The 23,592-nt window shown below is 37.4% G+C and overlaps 3 protein-coding genes across 3 annotated transcripts in view; 1 reads left to right on the top strand and 2 right to left on the bottom strand.

The window, feature by feature from the left end:
* LOC111190755 (zinc finger CCHC domain-containing protein 3) overlaps nt 1–23,592 on the bottom strand; it is an 81,777-nt gene that overhangs the window by 8,099 nt on the left and 50,086 nt on the right. The window lies entirely within an intron of this gene.
* LOC125780580 (histone H2A-like) lies at nt 907–1,864 on the bottom strand. The gene is made up of 2 exons (XM_049462952.1): nt 1,779–1,864; nt 907–1,341 (listed from the first exon to the last, which is right to left on the bottom strand). The coding sequence occupies exons 1-2, from the start codon at nt 1,862–1,864 to the stop codon at nt 963–965; spliced, it is 465 nt and encodes a 154-aa protein (XP_049318909.1). The 3' UTR covers nt 907–962.
* Nucleotides 11,860–12,880, top strand: LOC125780578 (histone H2A-like). Its single transcript, XM_049462950.1, has 2 exons — nt 11,860–11,906; nt 12,452–12,880. The coding sequence occupies exons 1-2, from the start codon at nt 11,860–11,862 to the stop codon at nt 12,822–12,824; spliced, it is 420 nt and encodes a 139-aa protein (XP_049318907.1). The 3' UTR covers nt 12,825–12,880.

Genomic DNA, 23,592 nt, shown 5'->3' with positions numbered 1-23,592 from the left:
GTAATAGTTAGCGAGCAGAATTACACCAAATGACGGCCATTTAAGGAAAACAAAATATCCACAAACGCTAGCTTTTTAGAGAATGGGGGAATGGACATTGCAGTTAAACTTTGCCCTTAAAATGAGAATTTAATGCAATTACATGAATAAACTAAACATCAAATTCACTGTACCTTGTGACCTCTGACCTAGAGAAGGGAATGGCCGCCATTTTGTGAACAGCAAAAACGTAAACAAACCTTCAGGCTAAGCTAAGCTATGCTATGCTAGCGCCTAGTTACCTATTCGGAAGCCATAGCAACCGCTCCTGTAGGAGCGGCCCTTTTATGCTTTAGAGCCGCTACTCGCTGATTGGGCGTCTTGGATCTGCGCCCTTCCTATTGGCCGTTTCGCACGGAGAGCCCAAACGCAAAATACTGCTTATAGAACAAACTGGCGGCTTCCTGCAGTCCATTCTGGGTTTAATTATAATATATATATAATGCAATTTAAGCGCTCCCATTGCTTAATTTAATAATTCTTATTCAATAACCTTGTAATTAATTACAAACAGCCGTGTACAGCTGTATACTCAAAATAATGCCGTGTGTATAGGGATTGTTATGATTTGAAAGTGTACTGGTGTTACCTATTGCTCACAGCTTAGTATAGTGTGTGTGCGCGTAAGTTTATATTTATATAAATATATACACTTAAATATATATACTTATACTTATAAATATATACACACACACACACACACACATTATATATAATATACATATATATATATATATATATATATATATATATGTGTGCATATTTTACATACACATATGTATATGTATATTAGCCTTTTCCCTTTGGGAATTACATGTATAATGTGTATGGTTACTGGGGAGGAAACATAGCACTTTTTGAGTAGAGTTGGGTGGCTCTTAAAAGAGCCTTTGGGTATGGACAAAGAAGCGGAAAGCGGAGATTTACTTGGCCTTGACCGCCTTCTCGGTTTTCTTGGGGAGAAGCACAGCCTGAATGTTGGGCAGCACACCACCCTGGGCGATGGTAACTCCTCCGAGCAGTTTGTTCAACTCCTCGTCGTTGCGAACAGCCAGCTGCAGATGACGGGGGATGATACGAGTCTTCTTGTTGTCGCGGGCAGCGTTGCCGGCCAACTCGAGAATCTCAGCTGTAAGATACTCCAGGACAGCCGCAAGGTAGACGGGGGCGCCGGCGCCGGCGCCAACACGCTCGGCGTAGTTTCCTTTGCGCAGGAGCCTGTGCACACGGCCCACGGGGAACTGGAGCCCGGCGCGGGAGGAGCGAGTCTTGGCCTTGGCCCTTGCCTTTCCGCCGGTTTTGCTTTTTTAAATATACTTTATTAATAAATTTCAAAGCACAATACAAAAATATTACAATTCAAACAATTTTCATCATGATCAACATATCATTTTACACAAAGTATACTCACCATCAAATATTCAATTATTTTTTTTTTTTTTTTTTTTTTTTATACATTAAACCAAATATTTCCCATCAAAACCATCTAGTTAAAAATTTAAAAGTGTCCAAGGATATTTGTTTTTTATTTTAGAGTCCATATTCCTTATTCTTTTAAGTTCACAAATTATTTGTTTAAAGATTACACTTGCAGGAATTTGTATCTGATTTATGGTCATCTTGCACCGAGTTTTCCACAACTTACTGACAGTGATGCATAAAATGTGCCAAAAGAAGTCTTTAGTGATGGGATCGAGAGTGCTGTTAAAAATTCCATAGAGGATTGTGTGGTGGTTTACCTCAATATCGTAACCGATATCCTTGAGCAGTGACCATGTGTCCTTTGCCCGCTGGCATTCCACGAGGAGATGTTCCACAGTTTCATCAGCGTGACAGTTGGGAAAAGGACATTCTTTTGTGGTTACATAGCAGCTCCATTTAACCACGGCTCTCACCGCCAGCCTGCCGACACTTACAAGCCACATTATATCCCTGGTGTTCTCAGATAAGTGTTCATAATGGAGCCTTTTCACCAGGGCTTCGCTCTCAAGGGGATTTAAGTGTTTATGCTGGGCTAAGCCACCATAAAGGTGTTCACTTAAAACTTTATAAATTTCTTTATTATTTTCATTTAACCAATCAATGTTTAAAAAATCAAATTTGTGTTTAAAATCGCCAAATAAAAGTTGAAATGTAGTGCAATTATTTCTGGTCTTACCTCTTTTTTTCTCCCATTTTTTCCTGTCTCCAAGCCAAGTGGCTCCTCTTCCTACAGCTTGAAAAACATTTTTACAGAATGTTATTTTTAATTTTAGCCCTACATCAATGGCACCCAAACCCCCCAGATGCTTGGGCCTGAACAGCAGCTCTCGTTTGGTAACCTCTCGATTACTACCCCAAATAAATTTAACACACATTTTATTTATCCTCTGTATACACTTTTCTGATGGAGGAAAAACTGTTGCTAAGAATAAAATTTTAGACAAGACAAAAGTTTTTATAATTTGAATCCTTATTTTAAAATTTGAAACATTCCAATATTCTAATTCTTCCTTAATTTCGTTTTCTTTCAGTGTCCAATTAAAATCGGCACAATTTTCTTTAGTTATAAAAATACCTACAATTTTAATTTGATCTTTGATTAAAACATTTAGAGGTGGGGGGGGATTCTTCCCCAACCAAACTGCTTCTGTCTTGTCTAGATTTATTTTTGCACCAGCCACAAGTTCATTAACGTTAAAATGTTTGTTAACACAGTCCAGTTCACATTGGTTCCTCACCAACACCGTGATATCATCAGCGTACGCAGTAAGTTTTAAAGTCAAATCATTTGCAAACTGTATACCTTTAATATTCTTGTCATTTTTTATCCTATTTAAAAGAGGACTAATTGCTACAACATATAGCATAGCGCTTAATGGGCACCCTTGTTTGACTCCTCTAGAGATCTCAAATTCTTCTGTGAGAATCCCATTAACATTTACTTTGGCCTTTGATGATTTATATAAAAGCTGTAATATATTAATAAAGTTCTTAGGGAAACCATAATGTTCCATTACCTTCCAGAGATATTCTCTGGAAATAAGGTCAAAGGCCTTTTTTTGGTCTAGACTCACAATAAAAAGATTAGGATCCTCCTTCTGGGTTAAAAGTTGTCTCATATGTCCTAAATTGTCCCACATATAACGACCTTTAACGGCACAAGTTTGTTCATGTTCTATAATTTCTTCTGAAAATACACTTATTCTATTTGCTAAAATTTTTGCTAATATTTTGTAATCAATGTTTAAAATGCTAATTTGCCTCCAATTATCTAGGTCAGCAGGGTTTCCTTTTTTATAAATCAGAGATATTACAGACTGATAAAAACAATTATTTAATGTTTGCTTTTCTATACCCTCATTATAGTAGTCTTTTAACAGTTCTACTATTTCTTCCGCACAGCTCTTATATAATTCAGCTGGGAGTCCATCAGGCCCTGGAGATTTTTTGTCGTTAAGATTTTTAATTGCCTCTAAAATTTCTTTAGCGCTGATTTTTTCTGATATTGAAGGTAAATTTAAATTTTGAATTTTAGGACATGAGCTAAAAAAATGTGTAAGTTCTTCTTCATTAATATCTATTTTTTCATATGATTTTAGACATTTTGTCCTGATAATATTCCTTTTTTCCTTTTCATTTGAAATCAAATTACCTGTGTCATCTAAAATTTGTTTAATGCATTTATTTTCTCTACGATTGTTTAACTTTTTAATAACATTTTGAGCTTTTCCTGTGTATTCATTATTTAATCCTGCATGTAGTTGTAAATTTAAAAATGGTTCGTCATTCATTTTAGTAAGTTCTAACTTAACTTTGTGTAATTGACTTTCCTCATCCAAATTTTTTTGTGCTTTACTTTGTAAATTAACATATTCAGCCACCGTTTTGCCGTCACGTTTGTCTTAACAGGCAGAAAGTAGAACCAGAGCAGGGTAGTCGAGCGACACGCTTACTGTTTGGAGTAGAAATTTCGCTTGTTATGCTGCCGCACACAGCTAGGCCTCAGAGTTCTACAGGTGCTGGTGGAATGTGTACGTGTAAGACCTATAGCTAGGCAACAAGGTTCTAGAGCATGTAGAGTGTGCACGCAGGTAAAAGTAGGCACTAGGCCTCAGTATTACAGTGCTGCTGCAGTGTTTTCAGGTTAATTTAGGAGCTAGGCCTCAGTTATATAGTGCTCCTGAAGTGTTTTCAGCTCTATTTATATGTTAGGCCTGAGTAATGTAGTGCTTCTGCAGTGTTTTTAGGTATATTGATAAGTTAGGCCTCAGTTATGTAGTGCCGCTGCAGTGTTTTCAGGTCTATTTCTAAGTTAGGCCTCAGTAATGTAGTGCTTCTGCAGTGTTTTCAGGTCTATTTCTAAGTTATGTCTCACTAATATAGTGCTCCTGCAGTGTTTTCAGCTCTATTAATATGTTAGGCCTCAGTAATGTAGTGCTTCTGCAGTGTTTTCAGGTCTATTTCTAAGTTATGTCTCACTAATATAGTGCTCCTGCAGTGTTTTCAGCTCTATTAATATGTTAGGCCTCAGTAATGTAGTGCCGCTGCAGTGTTTTCAGCTCTATTAATATGTTAGGCCTGAGTAATGTAGTGCTCCGGCAGTGTTTTCAGCTCTATTAATATGTTAGGCCTGAGTAATGTAGTGCTGCTGCAGTGTTTTCAGGTCTATTTCTAAGTTAGGCCTGAGTAATGTAGTGCTTCTGCAGTGTGTGCAGGTCTATTTCTAAGTTATGTCTCACCAATATAGTGCTCCTGCAGTGTTTTCAGCTCTATTAATATGTTAGGCCTGAGTAATGTAGTGCTGCTGCAGTGTTTTCAGCTCTATTAATATGTTAGGCCTGAGTAATGTAGTGCTTCTGCAGTGTTTTTAGGTATATTGATAAGTTAGGCCTCAGTTATGTAGTGCTGCTGCAGCGTGTGCAGGTGTATTTAGAAGCTAGGCCTCAGCCTTCCGATTGACGGAATGTTCATGTAGGCATTTACCTACTGCTATGTTTGGATTGAGTAAAGATTTTACCACAATAAAGGTGTGTCCTCGTGCTCATTTTTTTTCTTCTGTATTAGGGTTATGGGACGTTGGGGTCATAATGAATTAGGGTTATAGGGGTTTAGGGTTGTCATGAATTAGGTTTATAATAAATTAGGGTTAGGGGGATTAGATTTATCATATATTAGGGTTATCATATATTAGGGTTAGGGGGTTAGAGTTAGAACACGTTAGGGTTAGGTGGTTTTAGGGTTAAAATATGTTAGGGTTAGGGGGTTTAGGGTTAGAATATGTTAGGGTTAGGGAGTTTAGGGTTAGAATAAATTAGGGTTAGGGGGTTTAGGGTTAGAATATGTTAGGGTTAGGGGGTTTAGGGTTAGAATATGTTAGGGTAAGGGGGTTTAGGGTTAGAATATGTTAGGGTTATGGGGTTTAGGGTTAGAATAAATTAGGGTTAGGGGGCTTAGGGTTAGAATAAATTAGGGTTAGGGGGCTTAGGGTTAGAATAAGTTAGGGTTAGGGGGTTTAGGGTTAGAATAAATTAGGGTTAGGGGGCTTAGGGTTAGAATAAGTTAGGGTTAGGAGGTTTAGAGTTAGAACACATTAGGGTTAGGGCTGGTGGAGGGCCGGTGTTTGGGGGATTTAGGGCCCGTTAACGGAGCGGCGATTCGAATCAGGTGCGCCTAACGGGCCGCGCCCGGAGCCCGGGCCCCACAAGAGCCGAGCGCCCCACGAGGAGCGCCGATCCGAGTGCGGGGCGCCGGCGACGAAGACCGGACGGCGACAAAGACGCGTGGGAGTCGACTGCGGGAGTCGGCCATTCGCGCAACACACCGCGCGCGCACTGTGCTTTACGCACTCCACAAGGGCGCCCCGCAACACCAGCTAAACTACGCACACGCGCCTCACACACCCAACACGCTCTCGCCCACACTTTCCTCCACCGACGCCCACGCCGTTCGCCCCGCTCACGATACCCTTTCACGACATTATTACACGATAAGCACGCCAAGTCCGCCGTTGCCCGTTCGGAGCGCGGCCGGCTCGGCACGCTTCGGGGAGCGCCGCGAGAAACGCGCCGTCCGCATGCCGCCCTTTCCGCCTCCACGACACGCGAGGGGGCCTCTCGCAGGCGGGAGAGCGCTTTAACGCTCGCCAAGTTGGCCATGCGCGCGGATTTCGTGCGAGAAACGCAGCGAGAAAACACAACGCGAGCCTGCAGCTGCGCCACGGCTGCGCAGCGCTGGCCGGGTTGAGTCTACAACGTTCTCATGCGGCGCTTAAGGGCCGCCCCCCTCGCCGCTGAGGGAGGTTCCACAGAACGCTACTGCAGCAGACACACAGTGCTCGCTCTCGCACGCAGCAAAGCAGAACGATGGCAGAAGTCGGTCCCGCCCCAGCCGCCACGGCGCCCGCCAAGGCCCCCAAGAAGAAGGCCGCCGCCCGCCCCAAGAAGGCCGGCCCCAGCGTCGGCGAGCTTATCGTCAAGGCCGTCTCGGCATCCAAGGAGAGGAGCGGCATGTCTCTCGCCGCCCTGAAGAAAGCCCTGGCCGCCGGCGGCTACGACGTGGAGAAGAACAACTCTCGCCTTAAGATCGCCGTCAAGAGCCTCGTCACCAAGGGCACTCTGGTGCAGACCAAAGGCACCGGCGCATCGGGCTCTTTCAAGCTCAACAAGAAACAGGCCGAGGCCAAGAAGAAGCCGGCCAAGAAGGTTGCTCCTAAAGCCAAGAAGCCCGCCGCCAAGAAACCGGCTGCCGCGAAGAAACCCAAGAAGGTAGCGGCCAAGAAGCCCGCCGCGGCCAAGAAGTCTCCCAAAAAGGCCAAGAAACCGGCAGCGGCTGCGAAGAAGGCGACCAAGAGCCCCAAGAAGGCGAAGAAGCCGGCGGCTCCCAAGAAAGCCACCAAGAGCCCAAAGAAAGCCAAGGCTGTCAAGCCCAAAGCGGCCAAGCCCAAGGCGGCGAAGCCGAAGAAGGCTGCCCCCAAGAAGAAGTAAACGGTGCCGTTTACCTTCATGTTTTGTTCCTCTCTAACAACGGCTCTTTTAAGAGCCACCCACAGTTTCATATCAAAGAGCTTCCTTCATATCATGTATCGAAAGCACATAACGGTGTTTAATGCGTATGATGTATGACACTGTTTATCATTACAATTCTCATTTTAACATACAAATAAGGCACGACCTCAGCCACTGTAGGTATTCGTTTCATCCGTTTGTTTTATTTATTATTGTAACTTTGGTTTCATTTGAGCGGGAAGGCGAAAGTCTCCGTCTTCAGCCATTCGGTCTCTGTCTCACACACAAAGCAGGCAGCACGAGGAGGAGGGGGGAGTGGGGGCCCAAAGCGAGCAGCGGAGGGCGGGCGCTAGCGTTTGACGGCGGACACGCCATTGGCTGTCGCTCCGCCAAGCGTTTACACTAGAGGCTGCGCGAAGAGGAGGGGAAGGAGGGGGGAGCGGGCGCTGGAGTTCGACGGCGGCAACGCCATTGGCTGTTGCTGCGCGAGGCTTGTAGCCAATAGGAACGTAGGCGCTTTTGCTTTATCAACAGCGCCCGGGAGCCCGCTGCTTTATTTCAGTATTGTTCAGCGAACACATCTGAGCTGCATCATGAGCGGAAGAGGCAAAACCGGCATTTAGTTCCTAAATACGGCCCCTCCCTTCCCTTTAAACTGATTTACAACGCAGCACGCTCCCCCGCGATCCTTGAACGCCGTGAGCTCTCTTTGTGCGAAAGCGGCTGGAGCCGCGTGCTCCATGGCGGCCAATAATGCCCACCCGCAGTCAGCGGGGAGGCATTGGGCCAGATTGAGATATGTAGGAGAAGGAGAACCACCTTCTAGGAGCGATGTAGGCTCTCAGCTCTTACAAAGCCAGTGGATAGACGCTGTGGATATTTATTCTTTTATTACTCTGCCAAATAGAAAGCACTTTGAACTTATCTTTCTTCATGAACGTGCTCTACAACGCTTTCAGCAGATCTTTCACTCTGGTTCCAGAGAAGGGTTTTGGAGCAGATGGGAAATTGATACATCAGCCCCCCAAGATGAAAGTTTTGTCTACGTGAAGTTCTGGACGGGCAAAGTGGCTGATGCGGATGTTGATCACTACCTACGCAGATTCTGTGAGCTGCTCCAACCTGCACAGAAACTACTTGATCAGTTTGGTCTATGGTACGGTGTGAGGAGGTACAAAGTTAAGTTTAGAAGAAATGCTGATGGACAACGTGTCCAAATACCTAACTCCATCTCTATGGGTCCTTATAATGGCCGAATTTCTTACCAAGGCCAGACCCAGAGATGCTATGTATGCCACTCCACTGAACACCAAGTCAAGGACTGTGATGTCATCAAGTGCTGGAAGTGTGGAGAGTTGGGTCATAGAGGAAAGGAGTGCCAGAACACGGAGGTGTGCAATCTTTGCGGTACCCAAGGTCACTCCTACTTCAAATGCCCCAGCTCATACAGCAATAGAACACGCGCCACAAAAGAGCAGCAAGTCCAGGAAGAAGAGCATACTGAGATCAACATCAGGGAGGATCGAGCTGAGACTGGAGCAGCTTCATCAGCAGCTCCACTAGAAGGAGTCCAACTCATGGATAACAGTGTGGATCAGGATGAAACTTCTACCTCATCCGACAGCAGCACCTCCTCTGGAGAGCTCAGCGAGCTGGATGCTGGATCGGAGGGAGAAGGAGAAATCCCCCCACTGCAGAGATCAGCGCAGAGCTCCAGGAAAGGATCATCCAGACCAACATCATCTAGGTCGTCTTCCTCCAAGAGTTCTTCAGTGGACTCCAGCCTTTTATCAACATCGAGTGACATCCCAAGGTCCATCACGACAGCCATCCGTGACCGGAACAACATGGAGGAGAAGGTAAATGACTTTAAGACTCTCTCTACTAAGAGTAAGAGAAAGAAAAAGCACCCCTCAGGAAATGGACCAGTTAAAAAAATGATGAAGGACTAACGTTTTTTTGTTTCCCTCTCTCTATAACCCTGATGTTTATTGATATTATTTCGATAAATGTTAGAGGGATAAAATCTGAGAAAAATAGGAAAACTAAAATGAAAGCTCTTTTAGATAAAAAATGTGATATTATATGTGCACAAGAACTGCGTCTTACAACTAATGAGGATATAAATGAGATAAAAATGCTGTGGAATGTAGGCACTGCAGTTCTGTCAGTGGGACAGGACAGTGCAGATGGAGTTGGAGTGTTTTTTAAAAAACATGTAGAAATACTTAAAGCTAGAGAAATAATACCTGGTAGAATATTAATGATTGATTGTATATATAATAATAACCAAAAAATTAGAATAATTAATCTATACACACCATCGGATAGAGCCGGGAAAATGAAAATCTTTTATAAATTATATGAAATTTTGTTAGTAGGCTTTCCTGTTATATTGTGTGGAGATTTCAACACAATTACAGATTTAAAAGATAGGGTCGCAGACAATACTATTCATATAACAAGAGAAGGGAAGTTGCTCGAGAAAATCTGTACAACATGTGGTCTAAAAGACTCCTTTAGAGAGCTCTTCCCTCTTGATAGCGGTTTTACCCGTTTTGACTCTAGAGTCAAGACACGTATAGATAGAATATATGCCACCAAAGACATAAAGGTTATAAATTATAAAACCGAACTACTGGTAGAATCGGACCATTTAGCGGTCAATGTTAAATTAAGCTTGGGCATTAGAGAACAACGGGGGTATTGGAAACTAAATACACAGTGTCTAAAAAATACTAGTGTTGTCGCTGAAATCTTACAAGAAATAAGAAGAATAAAAGAACTGAAAGTTTTAACTCCCTCTAATGCAAAATTGTGGGAGGTTTTTAAAAAACAGATTAAAATGTTTTTAATACAAAAATGTAAAAAATTAAATTGTGAAAGGAATGAGCATTACAATAAACTTACTGCGGAATATGTGGAACTCCAAAGTAAAAGAGATAAAACTATAGAAGATGAAGAAAATCTTTTTAAACTTAAGTCAGAACTGTTTGAAATAAATAATGAAACTTTTTTAAATTTACAACTACAAGCAGGAATGAATAATAGCTTTTCAGGAAACACAAGTAATGTTATTAAAAGACTAAATGATAGAAGAGAAAATAAAATGATTAAAGGGATTAGAGATGATCATGGGAATATAATAGAAAATGAAAAAGAGAAACGCAAAATTATAAAGGAAAAGTGTCAAAATGCCTTTGGGGAAATTAAAATACAGGATCAAAAAATTACACAAATTTTATCAGGCTGTCCCACATTACAAGCAGAGGACCTCGCCTCTATATGCCAACCAATAACAAAAGAGGAAATCATAGAGGTAATTAAAGGTCTACATGATGGGAAAACCCCGGGACCAGATGGATTACCCGCGGAGCTTTATAAAGCATGTGTAAATGAGGTAATAAACCTGCTACAAAATTATTTTAATGAAGGACTTAGTGAGGGAAAAATGAATGAAGATTTTTATAAATCTGTAATCACCCTGATCTATAAGAAAGGGGACCAAAATGAATTAGATAACTGGCGCCAGATCAGTTTATTAAATATTGACTACAAAATATTAGCAAAAATTTTAATGAATAGACTAAATCAACATCTAGAAAAAATAATAGAAATTGAACAAACATGTGCAGTGAAAGGCCGATACATGTGGGATAACTTAGGGATGCTTAGGGAATTGATTTTAAATAATGATGATAAAGATTTCTATATAGTTAGCCTGGATCAAAAGAAGGCATTTGACTTTGTATCCAGGGAATACCTGTGGAAAGTTTTGCAACATTATGGTTTTCCACCAAATTTTATTGCAATGATTAAATTATTATACAAAAAATCTATAACACAAATTAACGTGAATGGCATACTAACAGAACCCTTTGAGACACACAGAGGAGTGAAACAGGGCTGCCCTCTAAGCGCAGCCCTGTATGTGCTAGCAATTAGCCCTCTGCTAAATAAAATAAAAAATGACACCAGAATTAAAGGGATCAAAATATTTGATAAAAAATCTTTTAAACTTACAGCCTTTGCAGATGACATCACAGTCGTTATAAAAAACCAGAAGGAGTTCAGAATTCTGACAGAGCATTTTAAAACCTATGAAGAGGTAGCAGGAGCAAAGTTAAATCTTGATAAAACAGAAGGAATCTGGATGGGACAAAATGATCCCCCGTTTTTAGATATTGAAATTAAAGATAGCATAAAAATTATAGGTTTAGTAGTAACAAAAGATAATTGTGCTGAAATTAACTGGACAGTGAAGGAACAAGAGGTAGAAAATGAATTAAATCAGTGGAAAGTTGCCAATTTTAAAACTAGAATCCAGATTGTTAAAACCTTCGTTTTATCAAAAATTTTGTTCCTTGCAACTGTTTTTCCACCAAACAGTAAGTGTATACAAAAATTTAACAAAATGTGTGTGCGCTTTATCTGGAACACAACCAGAGAGGTTACCAGAAGAGAACTGCTATATAAACCAAAACTGGTGGGTGGTCTAGGAGCAGTAGACCTAGGTCTTAAGCTGCTGATAGCTTACACCAAAAACATCTCGCAAGCTTTAGAACGAAAAGCAGTCTGGATAGGTGCAGAACAGATGTGGAAAAAAAAGAGGGGTAGAGCCCGGAGTGGTGTCCCCAATTACAAATTAATATACGGAGATTTTATCGAAAAACACAAACAGTTAAATATAATTTGGGAAACTCAAACAAATAAACATATATACAACCAAATATGTGACCAGTTATATGGAGCATCCCATCAATATAAACATTTAACTGAAACTGAATATAAAATTGTTGTTAAAAATCTTCAATCCAAGAACATCTCTGAAAACATGCGAGACGTGATGTGGCTGGTAAGTGTTGGCAGACTAGCGGTGAGGTGCGTAGTAAGATGGAGTTGCTACGTTACCACCAAAGTCTGCCCCCTCTCTGATTGTAATAATGATGAAACTGTAGAACATCTTTTGTTAGAATGTGAACGTACTAAAGAACTGTGGTATAATATGAAGCTAATAGGTTTTAATGTTGATGTTAATCCTAGGTCTGTTTTGTATGGTATATTTGACGAAAAACTGCCAAAAAATATTAGAGAATTTTATTGGCTTGTAATTTGTGTGATAAATTATAAACTGTGGAAAACAAGATGTAAAATGATTATAAATCAAATACAAATCTCTGCCCGAGTCGTCTTTAAACAGGTTCTATGTGAACTGAAAAGACTCAAAAAAATTGACAAAAGGACCAAGAACAAACATCCATGGACACTTTTACAGTTATGAAAAGGTATGTATGGTATATGTGGTAATTGTGAAATTTTAATTTTTTTTTTTTGTAAATTGTAGCTTTGTACATATTCCTTCATCTTGTTTGTAATGCTTAACCTTGTATTTGCTTGAATTTATTAATAAAGTTCATTTAAAAAAGCAAAACCGGCGGAAAGGCAAGGGCCAAGTCCAAGACTCGCTCCTCCCGCGCCGGGCTCCAGTTCCCCGTGGGCCGTGTGCACAGGCTCCTGCGCAAAGGAAACTACGCCGAGCGTGTTGGCGCCGGCGCCCCCGTCTACCTTGCGGCTGTCCTGGAGTATCTTACAGCTGAGATTCTCGAGTTGGCCGGCAACGCTGCCCGCGACAACAAGAAGACTCGTATCATCCCCCGTCATCTGCAGCTGGCTGTTCGCAACGACGAGGAGTTGAACAAACTGCTCGGAGCAGTTACCATCGCCCAGGGTGGTGTGCTGCCCAACATTCAGGCTGTGCTTCTCCCCAAGAAAACCGAGAAGGCGGTCAAGGCCAAGTAAATCTCCGCTTTCCGCTTCTTTGTCCATACCCAAAGGCTCTTTTAAGAGCCACCCAACTCTACTCAAAAAGTGCTATGTTTCCTCCCCAGTAACAATACACATTATACATGTAATTCCCAAAGGGAGAAGGCTAATTATATATATATATATATATATAATGTACATATGTGTACGTAAAAAAAAATATATATATATGTATGTGTATATATATATATATATATATATATATATATATATATATATATATATATATATATATATATATATGTGTATTATATATAATGTGTGTGTGTGTATATTTAAGTATATATATTTAAGTGTATATATTTATATATATATAAACTTACGCGCGCACACACACTATACTAAGCTGTGAGCAATAGGTAACACCAGTACACTTTCAAATCATAACAATCCCTATACACACGGCATTATTTTGAGTATACAGCTGTACACGGCTGTTTGTAATTGATTACAAGGTTATTGAATAAGAATTATTAAATTAAGCAATGGGAGCGCTTAAATTGCTTTATATATATTATAATTAAACCCAGAATGGACTGCAGGAAGCCGCCAGTTTGTTCTATACGCAGTATTTTGCGTTTGGGCTCTCCGTGCGAAACGGCCAATAGGAAGGGCGCAGATCCAAGACGCCCAATCAGCGAGTAGCGGCTCTAAAGCATAAAAGGGCCGTGAGGAGGCGAGGCACGTTATTCTCTTTACAGAGCTCAGCGCGATGGCAAGAACGAAGCAGACCGCCCGCAAGTCCACCGGTGGCAAAGCCCCGAGGAAGCAGCTGGCCACCAAGGCAGCCCGCAAGAGCGCACCGGCTACCGGCGGCGTGAAGAAACCTCACCGTTACAGGCCCGGCACCGTCGCTCTCAGGGAGATCCGCCGCTACCAGAAATCCACTGAGCTGCTGATCCGCAAGCTGCCCTTCCAGCGCCTGGTGCGTGAGATCGCTCAGGACTTCAAGACCGATCTGCGCTTCCAGAGCTCCGCCGTCATGGCTCTGCAGGAGGCCAGCGAGGCGTACTTGGTGGGTCTGTTTGAAGACACTAACCTGTGCGCCATCCACGCCAAGAGAGTCACCATTATGCCTAAGGACATCCAGCTGGCCCGCCGTATCCGCGGAGAGCGCGCTTAAACGGAGCGCTTTGACGTTTTCCCTTAATACCCAACGGCTCTTTTAAGAGCCACCTACCTGTGTCCGTGCCAAAAGAGTTGTTTTTCTACATGCTTTTTATATGCCAGTATGAAAAAGTAGTACTAATTGTGTACTCAAAACTATGAATAATTTTGACATAACGTATATTTTAGAACTATTTCGCGCCTTTTTAATAGTCAGCAATTACTATATCTTACTGCAATGGATAAATAAATATAAACACACAAGCACAATAATTATGAGCACATTATTGGTGAAATAATAGAGAAATGAATCTATATATATATTATGTGTGTGTGCGTGTGTATTGAGGGAAGTGCTGCATGTAACATTGATGGAGCTTGGATGCCACCGTGCGGTTCAACTGCACCATTGCATGCACTGTTATAAGTTGCAAGAGTTCTGTTATAAGTAAGTGTGTGTGTGTGTTTACATAAATCGAACTCTTATTACTGAAAATGGCAATGTTTCACTATACGGTGGCATCCATCAGTGTTACAACATGTACAATTTAATATGTACACACATTGATATACTCGGTAATATTGTCATATTCTCTCTCTATATTAAAATATACCTAGCTACATATATATATGATATACAGAGAGAGAGAGAAAGAGCTCTTAAAACATGAAAACATACGTATATAAATATATTGTAAGTCTCATGATACGTCCATAATATATAAATCAAGTAAACCTCACGATTGGTGCCGTTTAACTATATATATATATATATATATATATATATATATATATATATATATATATATATATATATATATATATATATATATATATTTTTTTTTTTTATTTTTTTTTTTTTTTTGCCACCAATCGTGAGGTTTACTTGATTTATATATTATGGACGTATCATAAGACTTACAATATATTTATATACGTATGTTTTCATGTTTTAAGAGCTCTCTGTCTCTCTGTGTATGTATATATATATATATATATATATATATATATATATATATATATATATATATATATATCATTTATAGAAACCTTTTATATACTGTTCATATATACACATATATACGTGTTTGTGTGTGTTTGTGTGTGTGTGTGTGTGTGTGTGTGGTTAAACAGCGCAATTGCATTGATGAGGCTTAGTACCTTTTTATATGGACATGTAACATAAGACTTGCTTCACTTTGTATATATAAGTGAATGTTGAGCTGACTACTTCACGTTTTAAGAGTTAGGATGCCACCATGTGGTTAAAGTTCTGTATTGCATTGCTCAAGAATGCAATACAGAACATATATATATATATATATATATATATATATATATATATATATATATATATATATATATATATATATATATATATATATATATATATATATATATATATATATATATATAATTCTTGAGCAATGAAATACAGATATGTATATATACTTTTTTTTCTTTTTTATGGAAAGAAAATGAGATATTCATGCAAACACACGCACACATACATATTAAGGCAATGTGTCTTTGCAATGTTTGAGCATATCTTGTGGCTGTGTATGAGACTATGTACAAAACCAAATTGAGTCTGACTCAATCTGATAATCTGATCATAATAATGTTCATTAATACATGACTAATAATAAAATATTAATTATACATATTGATAACAATCACTAATAGCAATAAATTATGAATAAAAAACTATTAATAGTGAATAAAATGAGTAATACTAACATTAATAATAGTAATACAAATTACTTATATTAACATTTATAATTCTACTACTGCTACTACTACTACTACTAATAATAATAATAATAACAATCATAATGATACTACTAATAAAAATAATAATGATTTATTCATCATTATTTATTAATAAAGATTTGTAAATAATTATTAAACGTAAAACAAAACAATATTAACATTAATAATAGTAATGATATTATGGCGTTCATAATTATAATAATAACAATAATAATAATGATAATAATAATAATAATAATAACAATAATAATAACAATTATTATTGTTATTATTATTGTTATTATTATTATTATTATTATTAGCACTACTTATAAAGTATATATATCTTATAGAGAGATATATTATATGTTTATTCTCCGGCCACGAGTGGAGTGTCTGGAGTGCTAGTTTGTTGGCTTTCTGGCCTGCTAGCTGGGTGAGTGAAGCTAAATTAGCGATTAGCATGTACCATTAATTTGGCCAAATATACAGCACAAAACTAGCAGGTAGGTGTTCATACTGTCCCCTGTGTATGTATGTTATATTGTATAAATAGTGTATTTAGCCACAGTGGTGTTGAAACTCTCCTACAGGAGCGGTTGCTATGGCTTCCGAATAGGTAACTAGGCGCTAGCATAGCATAGCTTAGCTTAGCCTGAAGGTTTGTTTACGTTTTTGCTGTTCACAAAATGGCGGCCATTCCCTTCTCTAGGTCAGAGGTCACAAGGTACAGTGAATTTGATGTTTAGTTTATTCATGTTAATTGCATTAAATTCTCATTTTAAGGGCAAAGTTTAACTGCAATGTCCATTCCCCCATTCTCTAAAAAGCTAGCGTTTGTGGATATTTAGTTTTCCTTAAATGGCCGTCATTTGGTGTAATTCTGCTCGCTAACTATTACTTACACTAAGTCAGGAGGCACTAACCCTTTTAATGTCTAATGATTTTGGATAGAAAAATGACATAATTTTTGGAGCTAAGGTTAAAGGCAAGATTTAAACCGCTACTCTCTGACAAGTGAAACAAGTATTTTAAGAAATATTTTTTTTCTTTACTAATTATGTCATTAGCGTTCTGTCCAATTTTGACGGTGTATTTTAATGTGTGTTAATATGTGTAATAATAATTCTAACATGGATAATGTTAAATGTGTTGTGTGTGTGTGTGTATATATGTGTGTGTGAGTTGTTTATTTATTTAATGCTATCTCTATATAACATTGAAATAGGTTTAATGTACTGATCTTGTTACTTGTTGTTTTGTCTTTTTGTGTGTGGTTTGTGAGACAGTTATAGGGGATATGTTTTTTGGTTGGAGCTTGGAGCCCGTCTGCTGGTCGAACGCATACACTGCAGAGATTTATGAATGAGTGAGTGAGAATACAAATCTTTTTACCTGTTTTGTAATGTTTTATTTGTTTACGTGAATTTGGAATATGAGGGCCACATATGGTGGTGTAATTGTGTTAGTTCACATGGATCAGGAGGGTTTTTAACTGAACCAAATATTTTATGTGTAGAGTGAGCGAAAAGGTTCGAATAATAACAAATATTTGATTTGTTGTAAATTATTTTCAACTCCCAGCTCAATTTTTGAAGTACTTTAGAGGTACACATTAGTAGAAGTTTAATAACCTCTGTAATTGAGTCCACTTAGTTTGACGAATACACTATAAAAATTGTTTCTATTTGATAAAATATACATGATACACAGTATTCATGCTTCGTGTGTTCCACATTTTGGATTTCCAAAAGCTGATTATTATCCATGAGAACACAGGCTGTCTCTGAGAAACATACTTACTCACTACTACTACTACTACTACTACTACTACTACTAATAATAATAATAATAATAATGATTATTATTATTATTATTATTATTATTATTATTATTATTATTAGTAGTAGTAGTAGTAGTAGTAGTATGGTTGTTGTTGTTTTTTATTTATTTATTTATTTATGTATTTATTTATTCGAGTGTTCCAACACTCTGTGATTTAGAGCTTCTTAGAGTCTCTGAGAAACATACTTAGTCAGAAGACTCCTCCTACTACTACTACTACTACTACTAATAATAATAATAATAATAATAATAAATATTGTTAATATTATGATTAATATTATTATTATTATTATTATTAGTAGTAGTAGTAGTAGTAGTAGTAGTATTGTGATTGTTGGTGTTATTGTTATTATTTGTAGTATTATTATGGTTGTTGTTGTTTATTTGTTTATTTATTTGACTGTTCCTACACCTCTCTTGAGCGAGAACAATCTGTGATTTAGAGCTTATTGCGTTATATTACGACCCTCGTGTAAGAAGTGAGAGGTTTCTGACCCATAGCTTATTTCAAGAGGTTGCGTACAAATGTGTACTTTTCATCACAACTTGATAAGGACGTTTTTATCTTTTAAATATTACCATATAAAGATAGCTAGATATTCGTTGTCTGTTTTTGTGTGTTTTGACAGACAGTTCTAGGGGGGATGTTTTTTGGTGGAGCTTGGAGGCCATCTCCTGGTGGAACGCAGACACTGCAGGGATTTATGAATGAGTGAGAGAGCATACAAATCTTTTTACCTGTTTTGTAATGTTTAATTTGTTTACATGAATTTGGATTATGAGGGTTGTCTAATCCTGTTAATTCTCATGGATCAAGAGAGTTTTTATTAACTGATCTAAATATTTTCAGTGTAGAGTGAGAAAAAAGGATTGGGGCATATTCCAAATAATTGATAGAAAATAAACAAAACTCCCAGCACAAGTTTGGAAGTACTTTAGAAGTACACATTCATAGAAGTTTAATGAACTCGTAAATAAAATTAATACACCTAGTTTGACGAATACACTTTCCAAAATCGCTTATATTTGATAAAACATACATGATACACAGTAATCGTGCTTTTTGTGTTCCACACTTTGGATTTCTCAAGGCATATTACTATTATTATTATGATTATTATGATTATGATGATTATTATTATTCTATTTTATTTGCTTTTTTTGTTTGTTTTATTGAGTATTTTGGACTGCGCCTACATGTCGATCACACTACATGAGCTCCTACATGAGCGATAACACTCTGTGATTTAGAGATTATGTAGTGATATATCACGGCGCTATTTATTAAGGTGTTTTATATAATTTTTTCTTCCCGGCATATAGGCTTTATAGAAATGCATGAGTACGATACTATTTGAATACATATTAATATGTTTAATTCATGTTAATGTTTGTAAATTAGCTTAAGCTTCACACAATAGTACCTTCATATACAGTCAGCTAATCTATTCAGATGTTAACTAGACATTTTATGTGCAGGAGACCAAACCATAACATGCTGCATAAAACACACTTGCTTGACTGTGACACTGTGTCCCACATGGTTCAGTGCATCATAAAGTGTGTCTGGCAAGATGTAATATTCAGCATTCATTGGTGTAAGATATCTGCAGTTACTAATTTCAAGCAGGTTCATTTCAGCAGATATTGTATATAATCTGTATTTCTGTAGCGCTCTAGTGTATGGGGGCGGTGCAGACGGCCACACTGTGAGGGGCCACCCAGCTGCTTTGTACTGGGCTCCGCCTATCTGTCCTCAACTAGGTCCGGTAGAGTAGAATATCAGGCGCTGGCTGTCCGATGTAGCTTCATTCTTTCTTCTCGTCTACTGGGAGCAAGAGCAGCTACGATGTCCGGACGCGGCAAAGGAGGCATTTTTGGCTGCTGGAGCTTCTGAGTGACTGAGGAGAGAGAGAGTGAGGTTAGACCGCGGCGCCTTGCGGTAGCCGCGGTCCATTCTTTGGCTTTCTGCCATACGGGGCTCTTTTAGTAGCCTGTTGTAACGCGCTTTAACAGCGTCCTCCCCTTGTCTAGTTGGCGCGCCGCCATTATAGACACACACGCCTCCTATGGCGTCCCAGCCATTCCTGCGAGACAGATATGCTCGTTTTTGGGCCAAATTAAAATACGTCGGACCTGGAGAACCTCCCGACAGAACTACAGTTGGACACCTTATACTGGATTCTCAATGGATTACAGCACAAGATTTGCTTTCTTTCATTGCACAGACCAATAGGAAAGAATTTGAAGTCTGTTTTCACACTGAACGTGGATTAAAAGTTTTTATGGATTCCTTTACACACAATCTGTCCAAATGGAAGGACTTTGAAATATTTACTCCCAGCCATCTGGAAGTCAAGAACATTTTCGTCAAGTTGTGGACAGGAAGAATCTGTGACGAGGATGTGGAGACTTATTTAAAGAGATACTGTGACATTTTGAAACCCGTAGAAAAGCCAGTCGACAATCTTGGAATTTGGTACGGGGTTAGAAAATACACAGTTAAAATCAAACGAGATACAAATGGACAACTTCTAACCATTCCAAGTTCATTCTCCCTAGGTCCTTATAATGGGAAGATTTCATATCAAGGACAGACCCAAACCTGTTTTATATGTCAATCCTCTAATCACCAAGCTAAAGAATGTAAAACCACAAAATGCTGGCGTTGTGGCACTACAGGCCATAAACCAAATGAGTGCACTAACTCTGAGAAATGTAGCCTGTGTGGCAAGTACAATCACAACTATTTCAGATGCCCTGACTCATATGCAAACAAAATGAAACGATCCAGAGAAACAGTTCATGAAGAGAATGGAAACAATATAGAAAACCAAGAATCAAGACCTGAACAAAGCATCGAAATTAATGATCCACCACAAGTAACAGAAACCCCTGAGCAAAACGAAGACGATAAATCTGCACAAGAAGATGAACATAGTGGAAGTGTAAGTGAAGAAGATATGTCACAAGGAAGTAAAACTGCATCCAGTGACCAAGCAACTGAAGGACCTGAAGAGGAATCATATGAAAGTGCAACGGATGAAGAGTTCAGCTCCGATTCTCTTACTCCAGTGACCAAGGAGGCCAAGGAAGTCACCAAGACACTTTTACAGAAAGAAAGAAAAGGAGCTACAGGATCACCTTCAGACATCTACGCAGAAGGAAAACGGAAACTTCATACCTCATCGGAGTCAGAAGGTATGATAACAATCTTACCAACTCAAAAGACTAAAAAAAAAAAATGACGATGCTTTGTTTGTTTTTTTTTTTTTTTCCCTTGGTCTATTTATTAATGTTTAATGATTGTAGATATATGTGTAATAATTTATATAAACCATAATGTCTTTATCTCAAATTACTATAGCTTCTTGTAATATAAGAGGAATACAATCTGATAAAAATAGATTAAAAAAAATTAATATACTACTACAACAGAACCTAGATATTATTTGTGTTCAAGAAACAAGATTAAAAACAGCAAATGATATTAAGGGAGTTTGTGATCTATGGAAAATAGGTCAATCTTTTTTATCTATTGGTCAAAGTACAGCTGACGGGGTTGGAATCCTTTTCTATTCTAATAAAATAAATATTGTTAAAATAAGAGAACCTTTACCAGGGCGAATTATGTATATAGATTTCTATGTATTAAATAAAAAAGTTAGATTAATTAATATATATGCTCCTCAAGATAGGTCAGGGAAAATTAAACTATTTAATAAAATTAGACCATTATTATGTGTAGGATTCCACATTATTCTTTGTGGAGACTTCAACGCAGTTACAGACATTAAAGACAAAAATCCGATTAAAAAACTTAATATAGGGAGAGAAGGGGAAACTCTGAAAAACATTATGATTAATCATAAAATGACTGACACATATAGACACTTAAATCCATCAGGGAATGATTATACAAGGTATGATAAAATTTTCCAATCAAGAATTGATCGTATTTATGTAAATGATTCTTTTGATATAAAAACATATACGAATAAATTAATTGTTGAATCTGATCACCTCACAGTCATTGTTAAATTGCAATTTAAAGATTTAAATCATAAAGGTTACTGGAAGTTAAATAGTCAAATATTAAAATATGAAGATGCTGAAAATGAAATTAGATCAGAAATTCAAAGAATTTTAACTATTAAAGATTTCATACAAATTAATGATTTTTGGGAACTTTTTAAAAAGCGTATCAAAATTTACTTAAAATGTAAGAGTAGAGAAATTAACAAAAAAAAAAATGAAGAATACAAGCTTAATATGAATAGGTATATTTATTTGAAACAACTATCAAATTTAAAAACAGAAGAAATTTTAGAATTAAAAGAAACAAAAAAGATAATTGATATGGTACATAATGATAATTTAATTAATTTACAAAATCAATTAAGAATTGACACTGATGTAATAATCAATCCAGCTCATTTAATTGAAATGTTTTATAAAAAACGGAAGACTTTTATAGGAAGTATTAAAAATAAAAATGGTATTATAATAAATGAAAATAGTGAATTAGAAAGAACTATTAGATCACTAGCTGAAGAAATGTTTGCGGAGATTAATATTGATAAAAATTGCATGCAAGAATTTTTAAAAGAGAAATATAATGACAATTATGAATTTTTAGGAAATGACATAAGTAAATTTGAAATCGAAAATGCGATTAAACAATTAAATAAAAATAAATCACCAGGCAAAGATGGTCTTCCAACAGAATTCTATCAACTTTATAATGAAGATTTAAGCGATGTTTTATTAGAAGTATTTAAAAGTGGATTATCAAAGGGCTCAATGCATGACAGTTTTTATGATGGAGTTATGTCATTATTGTATAAAAAAGGAGATACTAATGACTTCAACAATTATCGTTATTTAACAATGATGAACATAGACTACAAAATTTTCGCTAAGATTATAATGAATAGATTAAATGACGTTTTAGATCTAATAATAATTAAAGAACAAACTTGCGCTGTAAAAGGAAGGATGATTTGGGACAATTTATGTTCATTAAGAGAAATTATTTATGAAAGTAGAGAAAATTATTATTTAGTAGCTCTCGATCAAAAGAAAGCTTTTGATTTTATTTCCAGAGAATATATCTGGCACTTACTTAATATGTATAACTTTCCTAAGAAATTTATAGATATGATAATGTGTTTATATAATAAGTCTAGTATTCAAATTAATATAAATGGAAATCTAACAGAAGCTTTTAAAATGTCTCGTGGTGTAAAACAAGGATGTCCTTTAAGTGCTGCCTTATATGTCTTAGCGATTAGCCCCCTAATTAAAAAAATACGAAATGACACTAGGATTCCAGGGGTTAAAATGGGAGATAAAACTGTTAAAATTACTGCTTATGCGGATGATATAACAGTCATCATTAAATCAAAAAAAGACTTAGAAATTGTTATGGAACATTTCAATTCTTATGAAAAAGCATCAGGAGCAAAACTTAATATATTGAAATCTGAATGTGTTTGGATAGGGGATGAAAGAAAGAAGTTTGAGATTGATATTCCAGATAAAGGAAAAATAAAAATTTTAGGTATTTATTTTGAAAATGGAAATTGTGTTGATACTAACTGGAAAATGAAAGAAGAAATTATATCCGATGAAATAAAAAGGTGGACCTACAGTAAATTAAGCTATAAAGCAAGAATAAATATTATCAAAACATATATTTTTGCAAAAATAATGTTTTTATCCTGTATTTTCCCACCCACAGATAAATGGATTAAAAATTTTAATAAACTGTGTATTAAATTCATTTGGAACACAACAAGAGAAGTCACAAAAAGAGAATTTGTGTATAAAAGCAGAGACCTTGGTGGGTTAGGAGCTTTTGACTTCTCTCTAAAAACTAAAATAGCAGCGTGTAAAATAATAGCAAGTGGGATAAACAGACAAGTGGATTGGATAGGGAACATAACGATTTGGAAACAAAAATTTAAAGGTAAAAGCAGAGGCAAGGTCCCATATTATAAATTAATATACAGTGATTTTATTAACCGTTATGAAAATT

Source organism: Astyanax mexicanus, chromosome 13 (genome assembly GCF_023375975.1).
Source record: "Astyanax mexicanus isolate ESR-SI-001 chromosome 13, AstMex3_surface, whole genome shotgun sequence".
In the NCBI taxonomy this organism is placed as follows: domain Eukaryota; kingdom Metazoa; phylum Chordata; class Actinopteri; order Characiformes; family Acestrorhamphidae; genus Astyanax; species Astyanax mexicanus.
The sequence above is the reverse complement of the archived record's forward strand: the minus strand, read 5'-3'. Positions and strand labels throughout refer to the sequence as shown.